The sequence below is a fragment of the Electrophorus electricus genome, chromosome 1 (genome assembly GCF_013358815.1).
Source record: "Electrophorus electricus isolate fEleEle1 chromosome 1, fEleEle1.pri, whole genome shotgun sequence".
Lineage (NCBI taxonomy): Eukaryota > Metazoa > Chordata > Actinopteri > Gymnotiformes > Gymnotidae > Electrophorus > Electrophorus electricus.
The window spans coordinates 4,250,030-4,268,333 of record NC_049535.1 but is presented as its reverse complement, the minus strand read 5'-3'; the positions used below and the strand labels follow the sequence as shown (position 1 = coordinate 4,268,333).

At 41.1% G+C, this 18,304-nt stretch overlaps 1 protein-coding gene across 1 annotated transcript; it reads right to left on the bottom strand.

Moving 5' to 3' along the window:
• Positions 1-15,888: 15,888 nt before the first annotated feature.
• On the bottom strand, positions 15,889-18,032 carry foxg1b (forkhead box G1b). The gene has a single exon (XM_027012001.2). It carries the CDS (start codon positions 17,921-17,923, stop codon positions 16,865-16,867), a length of 1,059 nt encoding a protein of 352 aa, XP_026867802.2. The 5' UTR covers positions 17,924-18,032; the 3' UTR covers positions 15,889-16,864.
• Between the last annotated feature and the right edge of the window lie 272 nt (positions 18,033-18,304).

The window sequence follows — 18,304 nt, the reverse complement described above, 5'->3', positions numbered from 1 at the left end:
ATAGCAACACAGCTATGTTCACCTCCAAGTCTTAGTTTGAACCCAGAGTCTGTTGGTGCAGGTTACAGAGCCTGTTTCTGGCCTATTACCTTACGAATAAGGCAGGGCAAGGCACGTTTATTCGTATTGTACCTTTCATTCTTGATAGCAATGTAGTGTTTTACACAATGAAGAAAAAAAGTATTATTACAATTATTACCCTTTTCCAAAACGTGTTACAAAAGAGTTTAGGTAAAATAAAATGACCAATAGAAATGTCCACATAAAATATAAAAATAAAAGACTGAATAAAACAATATTTTATTACTGCCAAATATTATCACCTCTGCCTTAATTGTAGGATCCTTCTTCTCATCCAGTTGTTCATTAGCTCTAGGCACTGACACAAAGTGGCAGTAGTACTGTAGTCACTTGCAGAGACAGCTAGATGAACCTGAGCACCATCTGTATGAGGTGAACCAGCTAAGGACTGTTCCACAGAGCCACCTAGTAGATGTGCCCTGGATGTTTCCCACATGTGCTGAGGAGTTTCTTTAAAGAACTTTTCATTGCCATTCATTGAAGCACAAAGGCTTTCTTGACAAAGATTCCGCTTCTTTCCCTGTTAGCCAAAGCATGTGTGTATAATGTGTGTAACAGGTATGTTGCCATTGATTGAAGTTCATAGGAGATGGGAAGTCATTTTTCTTTGAATTAGCTTTAAGAAACTATTTAAGTAATTGGTTAGAAACTGCCAAGAAATCATCCAATAAATGAGAAGGGGCCTAACGTGAAATTAGGTGAACTCCTCCTTTAAATGAATATTGCAATACTAATGTCAAGAACATTTTTAGCTACTTCAGTGTTCAGGGTAGGCTACGTTAAAATGGGTTTACAGTGAAAAAGAAATTTTTAGTTATCTGTAAGTTTAAAAAAATGTGGAAATGTGGAAATCCTGTATGTAAGGAAACTGGTGTAACACATTTGCAGCAGGTATACAACCACCAGACTAGCTTTGAATCTAATACCTCAGTGCATTAAAACACTCATTAGTAGTGTTTTAGTACTCATTTTTTGCTTGCATTCCATGAGAGGAAGGTTAATTTGTCATTCTAAAATGAACTATATTAAAAAAGAAAACACTAAAACATTAAAAACCATTTTAAATAACTCTAACTGCAATTTATTTTGTTTTTTATTGTATTGTATTGTATTTATTTAGGTTTAGCAGTATAATACCCCTTTAAAATTATGCTGGATCACCATAGGTGTGGCTTCTTTTTTGAACATAACACCGTAGTCCCTACTTAACATTATGATGGCATGACACCTAATTCTGATGTAGTCTACCAGTTTTGGGGTAACAGAGACTTCAAGTACAGAGCAGGATTTGATGTTTTCCTGTATCTGTTATGTCAGAGAGACAGGAAGGGGCTGCTGAAGAAGGAACCTGCTAGCCATAAGTGATTATAGAACATATGCTGGATTTTTCCTCCCATAAATCTCCAAAGAGCTCATATGTACTTTATAGCTGATATTGCAAGCCAACATTTTCAGCTGGGACCTCAGCGGAAATGACGAATGATCTAATCTGGAGATCAGCGAGGTTCCGTGTAATATGTTTGAGCCCGATGCTTTGGATTTGGCCAGTGCAGAGAGGCAGGAACAGAACTTAGGCAGTCGGTACAATGGAGGCGTGTGGGTTATCTAAGAGGATCTCAATGTAAATGCATACTCAGTGTGCAGCGACACTGGAGGCCAAATGAAGGGAGTGTTGGGGGGGGTTCCTGCGTCCTCAGCAAGTTCTAGCGTCCATCAAAATCTCCACGCTGATAATGTGCATCCTGGGCTCCTAAAGCTGTTGGCGTTTATGTGATGGCACTTAAATAAGTTTTCCAGGCATGCCAATCTGATCAGTCCGGCCTTGTGTACAGGCTGCCTTGGCTTGCCACTGTATTGCCAACAAAATCTCGTGCTAATAAATTGTTAAGGCTTGAGATTCCCGTTTGCCACAGGGAGGTTGTGTCAGAGGACGAGCTGTCAAACGTGATTTGGACTGGGTGGTGAGGACGTCTGAGTGGAGCAGACGGCTGTCGAGTGCAGGGCGGAGCACACACATACACACACACATATGCAGTGAGCGGTCACTGGTGTCATTCAACACCCTGTGAGTGGTAGGTTTTCTCTGCATGTTTAACTAAGGCAAGAGCCTGACTAGGTGCAAAGACTTAGGTTTTAGAGTCAGAGCAGAACCTGACATAAACTCACAAGCTGTGCCTGGGTGATGACCATTGCTAGTACCTTATTATAGTCCATTTGGACATGGATATTACATGTATATGTAACCACACTTCTAAAAAAAAAAGATTCCTGGTATAATTTGAATGAACTTGATGGCCATTATATTTAATGTTCATGGAATCTGTGCACTGGCCTTGATGTTTGCAAGGCAAAAGGGAAATGTATACTCACAACTCACATGCTATAATTTTTTAAAAATGGGACCCCACCCCAACCCCAATCTCATCTATATTTATTCTACTATGGGACAGTCATAATCCTGTGTTTGTTTGTCCATCAAGTAATCTCTCTCTCTCTCTCTGTGTATGTGTGTGTGTTTGGTTTCAAACTCGGGAAGATTAAACACATTTGGGGTCACCACAAAAACAAAGCTCCTGTGTTATATACAATTTTATTATTGTCCAGTGCCTCTTAATGAGATCCCTACCCTGTCGGGATAAATATTAAAATAGATTTTTGATCCACTTTTGAATGGATCAAGAATTGATTAAGCCCTTGCATTCATGTTATATAAACTGTATATGAGAGGAGGATGACTGGACAATTCATTCTGTATTTCACACATGTAATGTATGAAGGTTTAGTGCATGTTGGTATTTTTGTAGACTTTTTTAGGTTGTAGTTACATGTAGGACAGTAACTCCAACTCTCTTGGGATTTTCATTTGTTACACAACATGTGGTTTACTGTGGTCTGGAACTCGCGATGACATGCCATCCTGGGTATAAATGTTGGAGGATCTCAACAGAATGTACTGACTTTCATGACTACAGCCTCCTCTCTGAGACTGGACACTCTTTAAAATATTTAATTCAGTTAAGGGTACAATGCATAGACCACCTCCACCTCCACCACTAATCCCGTCCCACCACATCCACTCAACGTGGTTTAGAAACAAGGACCAACTTGTTGTATAACGAAACTTGCACCTTAGGAATACATGTTTAATATCCTGAATAGTGTAATGGTAGACAGACCACAGTTATTTATCCTTTAACCACCCACATGTGGCCGTGCAGATTCATCCGGTCTGTGCTAGGAAGGCTCTTTTAATGCAAGGGCCTTTGCTTTGTGTATCCTTTGCAAATTAAGTGCACAGAAATATGTCTCAATTCACAGTGTTGCAGATTATATATATATATATAAAGGTTATATAAAGTGCCAGTTTTATGTTTGGTTAAGCACTGTGTTTATATCTCTCTAAATCTAAATCTCTTAACCATTCGGCATACACAAATTGCTGCAGCTACAGTCTTGGTCCCCACTAAGTTATCAGTGCATATCACCCCCATCCTGCTACAGTTTCACTGGTTACCAGTAGATAAACGCATTCAATATAAAATTATTCTAACCTTGAAATCACTCCATGGCCTTACGCCCTCTTGTATTATCAACTTACTCCACCCGTACACTCATTAAGGTCGTCTGATTCAGGTCTCCTCACTGTCTTCAGGTTTAGACTGTCAACGGCTGGTGTCGGTTCATATAGTGTTGCAGCACCTTCTCTCTGGAACGCCCTTCCTACACCAATCTGCTCCTGTTCCTATCTACCTATCTTTAAAACTCAGCTCAAAATCTTTTTTCTCAGTATTTCCATTCACCATGTATGCAACCTTGGGTTTTTGTGAAAGGCGCCATATAAATTTAGGGGTTTTTTTGTTTGTTTTTTAAAATTATATGCATATTGAACTGAAGTCCTGAATACACCATACTCTTGCTTGATCATGAAAAGTAAATTTGATTATACTATCAATAGAGAATAGAGAACATTAGATGCGTTTTTAGACAAACTGCCATCTCTTCCTGAATTAAGCACGCAGGAAAATACAGGGGAAAAGAAGGCATCCCTTTTCTCACTAACTACATCACAACTAATACTGTTCTTACAGCTGAAAACTAATACTTTGTGCTCACTTAACCCTAATGTATAAACTGAGTCCACCCACAAACACCACAACGTGTGAAGGGGGCAGCACGTCTGCGAGCACTCTCCTACACAGACCTGCTGTCTCAACACTGCCACTTGCTTGACTACGGCTGCGGTTGGAAGGCTTCTCCCATGGCTACCCCCTTTTTACCCACAGCCGTTGTCCTGGGGTGCTGCCCCACTGCCAGATCTTATGACCATTCCCGCAGTAGTGGAGCATAACATGCACCTTGTGCCACCCTCAGAAACACAGGAACAGGACATACAGGGAGGAGGTGTTGGACAAATTTTGATTGTTTGTTGTTAAATATGATGCTGCAATAGAGTTTTGGGCTCCCTGATTCAGATGTGTAATGCTGGCTGGGCTGTTTGGCTTGGCACGGTGGTTTTACTGCTGGTGGATGTCGCGCTCTTGGATCTGCACGGAGCTGCGCTGGACCTGAAGGCAGCACTCAGCCAGGGGCACCAGGCGAACCTTACTGTGAAAGAGAGCCAGCGCTAGGCTGCACTAATTCTTGGCTTTTGACACTGTTCTGACTTATATTCGCACATTTACTACTCACTGTGTGTAAATGCAGTTTTTTTGTGTCCTGTCTGATTTATGCGCTCTGAAAATCCTTTAATTTGGCCTGATGTTTAGGATCTACAGCAGGGGGGTGTCTTTTGTCTCTCCGGTTCATTCCTGTCTCCTGTCCTGGTGCTGCAGTCCGTTGCCCTACATTTGCAGGGCCTGTTTCTGGTGAGCTTTACTGCCCCCTCATCTGGTCGGCAGAGGACACGGAGCTGTGCAGGATAAGGGCACTCGGGTCTAATGGATGGACACTGGTTAGGAAGCAGCAGTAGCAGCTGCAAAGACACTTGGGATGGAGAGCAACGTTTACGCTCAGAGTGGTCTGATTCAGACAGCACAGATCAAAGCAGCCAGGCCTTCCGTCTCAGCCTCAGGGATCGGCTTGTCCTCGGCATGCTTGGAGCTGACTCAGAGAACAGGATGCTCTGCAGGTAATGTGCTGGGGAAGAGGGGTGAGGGAGAGAGGGAGAGAATAAGAGAGAGAGAGAGAGAGAGAGAGAGAGAGAGAGAGAGAGAGAGAGAGAGAGAGAGAGAGAGAGAGAGAGAGAGAGAGAGAGAGAAAGAAGAAAGAGGAAGGGTTAAAACCCACAGCCCCTGGACCAGCGTTATGAGTAAGTTGGTCTGTTTGTTTCAATGACCATAAGTGCACTTTGATGCCTGAATAGCAGCTGAAATGCAGCAGCGGTTGGGGAGCGCAGGCCGAACTGATGCTTGGGGAGGAGGGGGAGAAACTGGTGGAAAGGAACATGGGTTTCGGTGAGCAAAGATTAAAAACAAGCCTCTGCGTAGGGGGGTCACAAAACCTTACTAAAGTTACTCAGCAGCACTGCCAAGTCTGATCACCACTCGCTGCTGAGACGAAGAGCGAGCTGGAGGTTTGGCCCACGGGTTTTGTTTTGATCTCTTGCTGCTTGTGCGTGCTGACAGGGTCTCAATTACACTTTTTAGCAAAGGGAAACTCCAGAAACTCTGCCTTCATGCCTCTGTGTCTAATGTTTGATATGAAACAAACACAGGCATGCGCTACGATGCAAGTTTGTGTTTGCCTTACTTATTACTGTCTCTTGGCTCGCATGCGTTTCTCTCTCTGTGGGTTGTTTTTTCAAGTTAAATATGAACAAAAATGCACTTTCTTTTCATAATGTTTTAAACATAGCATGATCCTTTATGCTGCTAGGCGTAGTCCTGTCATAAGATATTTAGTTAACAGCACATTTCCTTGTTTGCACACAAAGAGCTGCTAAGTCCCTGGAGGCCAGGAGCACCAACTTTACAACAAAAACATTACCAGTGTCTCTTTAAGTCATTCATTCAGACTTCTGTGATTTAATGTCCTTCCGGAATTGCTATTCTGAATACACTGAATGCGTTCACAGATCAGCACTTATGATCACTTTATAAATGTACATTTAAACAGTTATATTGATTCATATTGCTGACATTTTGTTATATAGTAAAATTGACATTTTACATCTATTTAAATTTAACATTTAAAAAAATTTTGAACATTTTAGCAAAACCTTTAAGGTTTTATTAATTGTTTTTTAGGAACATTTTTCTCATGTAATTGCGGTAGTTTATTTATGAGGACTGGCAAAGGGGTGGAGATCATCCCACCAGCGAGATCACAGAATCATAGACTAGCTGGAGATGAGAGGGTGTCTTAGCTTCCACTGGCCATGTCAACCACTGCAAAATTTCTGCCAACGAACCCACAGTTCCCCAAACCCTCCTACAGTGAAAAAGCAAAAGCACCTACAGAAAAGTGGTAGAGACAACCTGAAAACAACAAACCAAGCACCTGAGTGTCCGCCCAGACCAGCACAACTAGTCAAAACAGGTGCATGGCATCTAAGTAAAAGCCCTGAAGAATCTGTTGTACATTTTTAAAGGGCACCATTATACAGGCAAAGTCCTCTCAGGTCGGGGGCCGTGTTGCTGGTTGCCTCTGCTTGTTCCAGCTTAGATTTGGACAAATCAAGCATGAAATCCACAGGAGGGGAACAGTGGAGTTTACAGCACCGGTCTGAACCTGATATCCCACAAATCCCCCACTAATCCCCCATGCGGCAGGAATGACCCACAGGCTTTCTCATGGGCTGTGCTGTCATCATCGCTTTACAGTTTGCACTACACCGCGCCTCTTCCTCCTAAGCATGCGGCCACACGCCTGCTGACGGTGTCCTTCACTGTCGCCAAGAGAGCGAGCAGCGTCCTGTATTGTGGGGGAGCTAGAAAAGACCTTTCTGTTAGGGATTCCACGCGGTTATTTTACCTGAACCCGAACCTTTCAAGGGCGCTAAGAGCCTTCAGCACAGCTGAGCCCACCGAGCACAAGGTCTCCTCTTTACAGCAGGCCCTGGTTAATCTTATCTTTTCTATTCCACTCTTCATGGTTGAGGTTGTCTGTCAGAGGCTGCTTTGGTCTCGTTGAGCTCGGCATGTCACTAAGGTCATCTCTGACACGCAGCCAGAGCTTAACTGAAAGGAGAGGTTTTGGAACGGTGCCCCTGTCAGAGCGCATCACCGCTGGGCCAGACAGCATTTTGCTTTTAAACCACATAGCAGAAGAAGCCACATACTCCACTGGTGTTGAGAGTTGTGTGTTGAGGGAAGTGTGTTTCTACCTTGGGAACCTGGTAGTCCAATTAACCCTAATTTAGCACATATGTGAACTGTTAAAGTGCAGCTGAAGATTGAACATCTCAGTAGGAGATGGTGACTTAGTGTTAGTAGATAGTGATAGTGTTACTCTGACCACATTAAAAACCAAATTAGTCTTAGACTGGAACTATATTCCCGTCAGAGTGAATTTTTGCATAAGCATATTTTTAGTGAATCTCTTAATCAAGCTTAATTTTGAAACATGGACCTAAGAGAGGCTGCACAGAGACAGAATAAGGTGTCAAAATCTCTTTTAAGCAAGATCCTTTATATTGTTTTTTTTTTTTTTATTATTATTTTATGACATTTGTTGTATGCATCCAAATCTACCTGATTAGTGCATCTCTAAGCTCCTTGAGAGCCAGGGCCTGTTTCTTCCAGGGGTGGCTGCCTATTTACAGGTGGATGCCGTAAATATTGCATAATGTGGATTAGCCTAGTTGGCGAGTTCTATTAGCAGCAGTTTCCTCATCCATCAGCATCTCCTGCTCAGCGTAAAAAAGTAAAAAAGTAAAAGGTAAAAAGGTTGCAGCATGCAGCCGGGGATGGTCTTGCTCACTCTGAGAACATGGAAGGTCCATGTGGCAAGAAGCAGCGGAGTAAACCAAACCTCCTGGCAGGGTGGCACTGTTAATCAACCTCATGACCTGAAACACATGACTCCATTTGTAAAAATATTGTTTTAATTGTTTGTGAGATAATAGTTATGCGATACTTGTTTTGGAAAGGGTTTTGCTGTTTGTTGTCATGTTAATGATTCTCTGAGAGGAGAAGTCATTCACAAGACTGCAAAGAATAGTCTGTATTGGGAGGAATTTGGTGCTATTTTCTATGTGCTTGCAGGCACACAAGTGGATGCGAGGGGTGGAGGTGGGGGGTAGTTGGGATGTAGGGGGGTTTTGGACCTAAGGGCCCTAAAACATTATTAGATTATTAGGTGGTGGGGCCCAATGTAATATCTTTTCATGGGGCTCACAAAATACTTGATGGCACCCCAGCAAACATGCTCTTACTCAGGGGCCTTATGAAAACCTTGCAGGAGAGATGACATTTGTTTGGATTGGATTTACTAATCCTTTAACAGCTCTGTGATCTTACCTGTGCTTCTCAGTAGGCTATTGGCACAGTAATACCAACACAAACGCACACACATAAACACACACACACAAACACACACTTGCATGTGACAGCACACACAATGCCTTACATAATGGTTTCTCACTGTGAGGCTACTCGGATGGTGACATGCTCAATGGGCATCCTCATCCTAACCCAACTTTACCCCGTGTTGGTCGTAATGGTTTGTGTACACAGCTGTCAGATCAGGTAAATCTGTCACCTGTCAGATTGTGTGTGCATGTGTGCGTGTGTGTGTGTGCGTGTGTGTGTGCGTGTGTGTGTGTGTGTGTGCGTGTGCATGTGTGTGTGTGTGTGTGTGTGTGCGTGTGTGTGTGTGTGTGTGTGTGTGTGTGTGTGTGTGTGTGTGTGTGTGTGTGTGTGTATCTCTGCACTGCCCTTCCCCCTCTGCTGAGTCTTAAAGTGCAGAGTGTCATCAGTGTCAGGGTTGATTACAGTCAAGCCTCTCTAAAGGAAGTGCCTTAAGAGGATTATTTTTTCCCTGCATACTGAAGGTCTCCAGGTGACAAACAGCTCTGAGATCCTGGAGCCTTGAATAGTTAGTTCACTTACATGGTGATCTGGACACTCCCAACATAGAGAAATAGTATCAGCCTAAACATTTGTGATGGGGACCACAGAAAGACATTTCCAGGTATGGGATGGATGCTTCATAAATGAGTGGAGACAAGTTTCTAAATAATTACAATGTCAGAACAAGAAGCAGTCTATTGTTGAGCCAGTGATTATGCAAAAGAATGACCTTTTCTTGATCTGCAGATGTATGGCATTCTGAAAACTGCCCTCTCTATACCTTTACATGAGTGTAAACATTTATTCTTGGCCGGGTCCATGGCCCATTAACCCTGATGGTCACTGCACTGGTCTCAGTAAAACAGTATCCTACAAGCCATATTATAGCACTGCTACACAGTCAGTTGCTAATAGAGCCAATTGCTAACCTTGACTTTTTCAAAGAGGACTGTCCTCTGTTCCTCTGACCTGAACATCTCAGAGCAAAAGCATTAGACAAGCAGCATATCCTGGTTGCCAAAGAAACACAGCACTCTTGAAGCTCACTGGCTGACAGTAAGCAGGATTACCGGTGGGGGAGGGTGGAGAAAGTAGGTTGGGATGTTCACGGATATACAACTGACAACCTGCTCTGCACCACCCAACCTGCTCTGCACCACCCAACCAGTGGTCAGCCACAGCTGAGCTCACTGGTGCAGCTGAGCGTTGCACGGCAGCTCAGAGCTACCTTCCCTGGGCCCACCTGGACCTGCCATGCCTATGCATGGCACACAGCCATCAGCAGAGGACTTCAGTTGAAGTTGTCCAGTTCTCCAATTCGTTTATTTACTTTGAATAGTTTCAGTTATTGTTGTCCATAATAACCCTCCAATGTGTCAATGGCAGCAGTAAACAATAAGTTAGAAGCATAGTACACAAAGACAGTTTGTAAGAGCTTAATGTCACAGATTCTACGTCTGCACCTACTGGCAGTGATTCATGGAAGGGCATGTGCATTACTTCACTTTCATGTGTGTTGCAATAAAAGTCAAAATTGAAAAACTCTATGAACAATTGTACTTTGGTACAATTACAGAGAAATAGTCCAGCAATGTCCAATGTTCACAGTATGTTAAAACAAAATTCGATGCCCTTGAACATTCATTGTTCAAATTGTTAATTAGGCCATGGTCTGAGTTCTTGCTAGGTTCCTTATTCTTTCATAAATGTTAAATGACAACATGTGTTTTGTAGATGCTGCTGTCAAACATGAATTGCCCTCACAATCCACAAACAAGCAGTAATGCTTTCAGCCATGAACTCCATTCACTTTAGACAATTAACTGATTATACCATTTGTCCCAGCAGCTACAATGCTTGTTTTATCTCTAATGCAGAGAAAACAGGCTTCTGGTCCCTTGCATGTGTGCACACAAACACACACACACACACACACACACACACACACCAAAAACAAGTATGCAAAAAAGAAAAGAAAACCAACCTTGGCCTGACTTGACCTAGTCAGTGATTCAGCAGCTACAGCCAGACCTGTTTGGACAGTAATGTTGAAGGTAATGAAAACATCCAATTTGCAGACTGGTGCAAATACACACTGGGAATGTGATACAGTGACAATCATGGTCATTAGACTGAGCTCAGCGAAACCGGCCCAGTGATAATCACATGTGTCACAGCTACGCAACATTAGGTTTCTTCACTGATGGCCATTGCTGTTTTTGTTCTGATTTATTTTTGGATGTTTACTTGAATGGCTTTGATGTTGACATTGGCAGTAATTGATTTGTAGGATTTATTGTATGAATCTCCACAGAACTGCTGTTCTGTCAGTTTCCTTTGGCACAATGTTTTTACTGTGTAAATAATCTAAATAACTTGACATAATTATTTCAAAAAGTAGAAATAATTGATCTATAAAGGTCAACAAAATGTGATATGTAACATTGTGTAATTGTTATAGAATGGCTTATAATAATGTCAACATAAATGTGACATGTCCATTGTGAAGGATGTATGCACTGCCTAATGGTATTCAGTCAGTAAGGTGTTCAGAGACAGTGGGGAGAGGATGTCATTGGGAACTTTACAGAATAACCATGCTTCCTCCTAATGATCTCAGCAGGTCACTTTACAAACACCAAAACTGCTCAACCATGCCAACCTTTCCAGATCTACTGTTTGAGGACGCTCCGGCAGCCTTCATTGTTATGGTGATTAGTTCACGACTCATCAAACACGCCAGGATGGATAATGGAAAAAGAGACTTTACCTTTATCAACTTTGTAGAGGCCAAACAAATGAGCTATGGGACAAAGCCGGTGTATGGACTTGAGCAAGCTTTGTCCTTTACCAGCTTGCAGTTCACACATCAGTACAGTCACATAACTGATGAGCTGTGCACAAAATAATTTCTGCAATTATTTATGCATAGATATGAAGTAATCTATAAAGAGACGTGCTCAAGTTCAGTTACATCTGGAATTTGCAGCTTGTGTGGTTATTTAAAAAATTAATGGTTTGTCCAAGCAGTTTGGGCCAGAGAAGGGATTTGCACAGGTCCAAAATCCACCATAGTGCTTATAGCCACATCACTAGTGATGGTCAGCCATCAGCTCCTTATATTAATTCTATTTAGTGCTTAGTAGATTAGTGAAAAGGACTTTGCACTATCAGTTGGAAGGTTGTGGGTTCGAATGCTGGCTCTACCATGCAACCACAGCTGGGCCCTTGAACAAAGCCCTTAACCCTCTTGGCTCCAGGGGTACTGTATGATGGCTGACCCTGGACTCTGACCCTAGCTTCCAAAGAAGTGCTCAGGTTCCAGAGAAGCCGGCATATGTGGAAAGAAGCATTTTGTTGTATTGTATATGCATATATGACAACTAAAGGCATTCCATATGGCCTAGGTCTTCTAATACCAGTGCATTTCTTCGCAATTTCTTTGAGAATTTTCTCCTGAAATTGTGAAATATGATTGTTGCTTATTTGCATGTTTTTGGTTCATATGTACCTGCAAGCCAATAATCTTAATGTTATGAAGAAAGAAATAATCACTTTTAACATATACAAAAAAACACTGAAACAAGCCGATTGTCAGTGTAATAATTGACAATTGTTTTAATTATATTCAGACCAAAAGTATTTATGTTGCTGGTGGTCTAATTATTTGCAGTATTTACAAAATGTATTAAGGCAAAGCTTTCAGAATTTCTTTGATAATCCACACACACACACACACACACACACACACACACACACATACTGAGCCCTTAATGTCTAAAGTAAAGGCTTAAATGTAATCCCTAAATACAGAGCTAGATCAGACTCACAACATTACACGTACACGCGCATACACACACACACGCACACACACACATACGCACACGCACACACACACACACAAGGACACTTTTTGCTAGATGTCAATTTTAATTTTTTTTGCCCTTAAGAATTTTACAATAATTTTATTATGTATTTTATTTCTCAGTTACATTTATGAAGAGCATAAAAAAGAAAGAAAATGCTACAAATATTGCTCACTGTGCAATTTTAATAAGTTTAAATAAATGTCCGTTCCCACGGTTCCAGGACATCTGTTAATAGTTCATTAGGAGGGGGCGCGTTTTTTTGTTGGCGGAATTCCGTTGGTCTTTCTTCAGCACATCCCAAAAACGGTCTGTGAGAGCTTTGCCAGAGCAGTGTATAACATCCACTTCACATCCAGACATGGACACTGTGTTTTCCACTGTTTGTTGTTGTTGTTGTTGTTGTTGTTGTTGTTCTCTTTTTTGCCGTTGCTGTGTGGTAGTCTAATATGTACGTGATAAATGCGTAGCATACACAGCAAATTAAAAATAGACATTTAAGCAGGTGCTGGATAATGGAGGTGTTTTAAGTTAGTGTCAAAGTCGTTAGTGCACAATATGCGCATTGACCCGTCGGGGCATTTGTACTAAAGAGATGTAGAGGTATGGTTGGTAAAGTACATGGATCAAAAATGAAAACTTCAGCGGATCCAAATCTCTTTTCGGTGGGGGTCTTATTTTGATGCTACCTGTTTTCATGAGTTCCGATAGCCTGTATAAATAAGATTCTTACAAATAACCACTTACCCACGGGGCAGGTTATCAGTGGTATGCGTTTAGCGTTTTTATTATTATGTGAGACATTATTTTCTAGGTTTTTGGACAATTTCCGGAATACACTACTTGAAAGTTCAAGTAAATTCACAATGTAAAGGCAATTATTGGGCTCTTATCGTAAATTTTTAAAACAGACTTTTTTTTTTTTTACGAATGACGTATTTGTAGAATGTAAGGTGCATAGTTTGCGAATTTTAATGTAAATCTGCTTGAACAAGCGCACAATTGTTTGTGACACCTTTCAAGCGTGTTAGATTCGTCCTAGTCGGGTGACTAAACCTGACCCTTAAAATATCGAGTTTTTGATGTGTGTGTGTTTCTATATTTGTTGATGTTTCAGTCAGTTGAAGTAATGTTAAGTTATGAGACAAATTTACAATACTGGCTACAGTCCGTAGGGCTAAAACGATATAGCAAAAATGTTTAAAGTTGTTCAGTAAGTTTGACCGTGCGTATCCATGGGGAATACTGGTTAATCGAAACTTAATCTTCATTTACTGCTAATATAGGTTACTGGATTATCTCACCACAAACAAAAGTCTTTACTTCTCTGTGTAGCATAATTTTTCCGTAACCGCGGATCTTTTAAAAACTGATATGTGAATTGCCTTTTGCAGAACATTCCATTGTTCTATTAAAAGTATTTGTGAAGGTGGAAGCAAAAATAATTCGTTGCTTCAGAAATAGGATTGCAAGGAAGATTTTCTGGGTATATGTTATTAAAGATGCGAGAACATCTCGTTGGACGATTGTGCTTCCTTGAGTTGAACAAAAACAATATGAGCAGCCTTGAGTTCAGTTTCTGCGATCAATGTTCTTACAAATAGCAGCCTAGAATATGTAGGTGTATCGGATGTCGTTACAATATAGACTCTCGTGTTTTGTGTTTGTTAAATTTACTGACTATTTGACCTGTACCTATTCTGATGTGCTTCAAATACACGTGAAATAGAATAGAAAAACAACTGTTTGTCGTTCCTGTTCTGGGTATTGTTCATACAGGCGATTTTGAAAGATAAATATTTTGACATTTAACATTTAACTCTGTAGGTGTATTTTTATACAAATATAGTGAGAGTCCTCGTGGTATTAAAGGCCTCCATATATCAATTTCGGTTGAGTTTCCCACTAGGCTACCTTTAAAAAATGTATTATGATATAATACATGAGATTTCCTGAAATATCTTATCTACTGTAGTTCATTATCTAGTCTATCTAGTCTTGTTATTTAACAAACCAGTTGACCATTAAATAGTTATTTAACAAACCAGATGACCACTGCTTAAGTCGGCAATTCATTGTGTAGCCTACTGTTGCTGACAGACAGGTGTGTAATTTGTTATAATCTACACCTTTGAAATTGACAATTTGAAATTACGCTTAGTTATTTTAATCTGAATTTAATTTTATTATTATTACATTATGTTTATATATAATAATTATTATTATATTATTATTAATAATTATGCTATTAATAATCTGCTCCAAAAAACGTTTAGTTTTTTGTGGACATCAGAGGCAAGGCAAGAGAAATGATTTATAAAAATCAAATAAATTAAAGAAAGATTTGATTACATTTTATTTTATATGCAGGCTAGACAACAGATTTAACATAAAATTCTTATTCGTAGCCTGTGCTTCGCGTGATATAAAGACACCATCGGTGTGCATATCTAATTACATTGCTATTTATAATTGTTGTCACAAATTTAGTTATGGCATTGTGGTTCTTTTTAGTAGCACTTTATCTGCTTAATTAAAATATATATTGCAGTAAGTAAATAATATTCAACAAATTATTCCTAAAGTTATCGGACGGATTTCTGACAAAGGATATAAGGTATCTTTCAGTGATTGATAGACATTAGACATCTTGCTGGGCGGTGCTGACTGATGCGAACCTTAAACTGGCTGTTACTAAGGCAACACTAGCGCGTAGAATTTTAATCTTCACCATAGTAGACTCCTCGGGAGCAGCTCCGTGTGCCTTGATCGAAATTTTGGGGCTGTTGTGTCAAACATGACGTTTGCCTGATTGCCTGTCGTAAGCTTCTCCAGTCCACGCAAAACGACAAGTTGAAAGATAAAACACCGAAAGTCCGTGAACAGCTTGCCTCCGTTGCGATGTATTTGTCTGCTTGCTGTGGATAATTATGCGGTCAGCGGAGCTTGGATTTTTTATGTGTTTTATGAATACAGCACATTCTACATTGTTTTTTTTTTTGTTTTTTTCATTTCAAACTGAGGCTAAGGTTAAATTGTAAAAGGTATCAATACTTGCATTATAATGCATTGTAATGGAAAATAAATCAGCACCACAGTTCCAAGTCGATGTTATATTTGTCCTATGAACATCCTTGATTAAGCTAAACTTGTGATGATGCTGTTGGTATTTTACTAAGCAAATGAAATTCCTCTCCGTTCATAAAAATAGATTATTCACAGATCCCCAAAAGATTCCTCAATGGATTGCTAAAACCAAATGCATATAGACCATTCTAGGGTAGAGTAGGATTTGTACGTGAGACGTTAACAAACACTCTTCTTCCATTAATACAGAAATAATCGTTTATTTATTTGTTCTGAACAAAGTTCAGCCTTTTTTGTACTGAAATAAACAAAACAACAACAAAGTACAACAAATGCACATTAGATGACTAAATAAAGGTGCAAAAATTTAAGCTACATTTTTACAAAGAGAATTTCTCGAAGATTCACCGGGAAAGACACGAGATATTTGAACGGAAATTGAAATATGTATTAGGGGGTGAGGCGACCAAATTACAGCAATCAGGGTAATTGTCATATCAGTGAACTGAAATGTCAACGAAGATAAACATCCAGTTATTAATCTCCCCATTTCCGAATTTAAACCCTTTAGAATATTGTTAGGAAATAATAGTCTGTCATTTTGAGGGCTTTCTGAATAGTCGTCATTGCGCGCGCGTGACAGAACGATAATATGCAGTTTTGCAGAACTGACCAGTTTTTATTGTTTGCTTGCTTGTTTGTTTTTAATGCAATAGCCTTGCTTTTTTATGTCATTTATCCTGAGATAAAGACCAACACCTATAGCATCTTAGAAACCAAGCCAAATGTCTTCGCCTTGCAAAAAAAGAGGTAAATCAGTTGGCAATCACTGCATATCGGCTTGATGTGTGTTGACTGTAGTATTGTTAGCACGCGTAAGGAGGCGAGTTCACGTACACCTTCACTAGTGTAAACCCCAGGCGGAACGTGTTAAGGCGTATTCACAATTAAATGTCACAAAGGTGAGGAATAATAAAATTATTCTGTTTATGAGACCACAAGATTAGACTAGATAGGCATGTTATCGATATTTTCAATAAATACAAAACATGCATTACATAATTTACAAAGAAATAGCCAATCTTTAAATTAATTTAATTATTTATAAAAACACATATAGGCCTATGTAACGCCTTTGGTATGCCATTATACTATTGTTACAAAATTACTTTAAATAATAAACCAGCAACAAATTAAAAAAACAAAACAAAAAAACACTTAGTCCACGAGGAACACAAAAGAAGAGCTTGCATGTTGTGTGTTGTGAGAAGGGAAGTTCTGGGGACGTTTTGTTCTGTCGGTTTTGTTAACGTCCAACGCTCAGCTAAGGAAAGAATTTGGCGCGAGCCTTTTAGGAGGCGACAGAACTGAAAATCCACTCGAAAATGTTGAGGGAAACGACGGCATGGTAGTTCTTAGAGAATCCGACAGCAACGTGGGCGAAGAGCTTGAGATTCCATACCCGGGTCCGCTCTGAAGCGCCTGAGATTGTTGCGCTCCGGGTACAAAATACCCATTGTGCCCTGATAGTAATCCAGCGGGTGGCGAGCTCACGCTGTATCCGTTAGACAAACTGATGCTGCCCGTGGAGGCTCCAAGCATTGGACGAGAAACGTCCCCGTTGATAGGCTCCACGCTTGGAAGAAGTGATCCATAACTTTGTCCGTGGTTAAGAAATCCGCGCGAGCACCCGCTGTAATGTGGGTGGTGTAAGGGTATAAAAGGAGACAACGGCCAGCAAAGGGGATTGCTCACGCGTTCGCCGAGTCCGAGGGGCGCGAAGCGGAGACCCCTTTTCATCACCAACTTTCCCCTTGAAGTCGACGACCGTCGTCGGAGCTTACCCGTGGTTCCACCGATAAATACATCATCGCTGGAGGGGTCCAACATCCAGTAATTTCCCTTTCCTGGATCGTCGTAGTGTCGCGGTACTTTTACAAAACACTTATTGAGGCTCAGGTTGTGCCTGATTGAGTTCTGCCAGCCTTGCTTGTGGTCTCGGTAGTAAGGGAAATTCTTCATAATGAATTCATAGATACCATTCAAAGTAAGTCGCTTTTCCGGGCTCTGTCGAATAGCCATCATGATGAGCGCGTTGTAACTGAACGGCGGCTTGTCGTACTTACCAATCTTCCCCTGCTTCGAAGGCTTCTCCGCTTCTGGAGAAGAGTCGTACTCGTCTTTCGCTTGCTCGTGTTCGAAAGCTGCAGAGTCCATTTCCGATGGTTCCGAAGATTTTTCTGAATTTGACCCCAAAACTGGGACGCTTTTTCCTGCGATCCCGGTGTCCTGGCTGTCAATTCTGGACGGGAGCAGGAGGCTTTTGATGCTAAATGAAGTCGACTTCTGTACCATTGTCGGCTCCCTCTGATCACCCATGCCGGGTATAACAAAAAAGCTCTGCTTTCCTACTTGAAAAAAAAAAGATCAGACGCGCTTAGATCGAGACATTCATGCATGACAGGACTTCTAGAAGGAAGGACGCGGCGCCGCGTTGAACGCGAGAAATCTGTAATTTATCAGACTTGGTCTACGCAGCTTCCTCCCCGGTGTGGGAGGAGGGGTTTTGAACTCGCTGACAATCGTGCGACGTCAATAGGCGCTCCTGCGGTGAGCTCGCTGTATCGCTCAGCGCCGTGGAGCTGCGAAAGACATCCTGCAGGAACGTCTCCTAAGCGTCTGACGTAGTCTCAATGGGAGGGAAATTCAGTCTTTTTACCTATGAACCACAAAACAAGTGATCTTGAAATGTTAATACAA

What these genes read in the sequence shown, in the direction of transcription:
- foxg1b (XM_027012001.2), bottom strand. Translation starts at nt 17,923, where the DNA reads ATGGGTGATCAGAGGGAGCCGACAATGGTACAGAAGTCGACTTCATTT.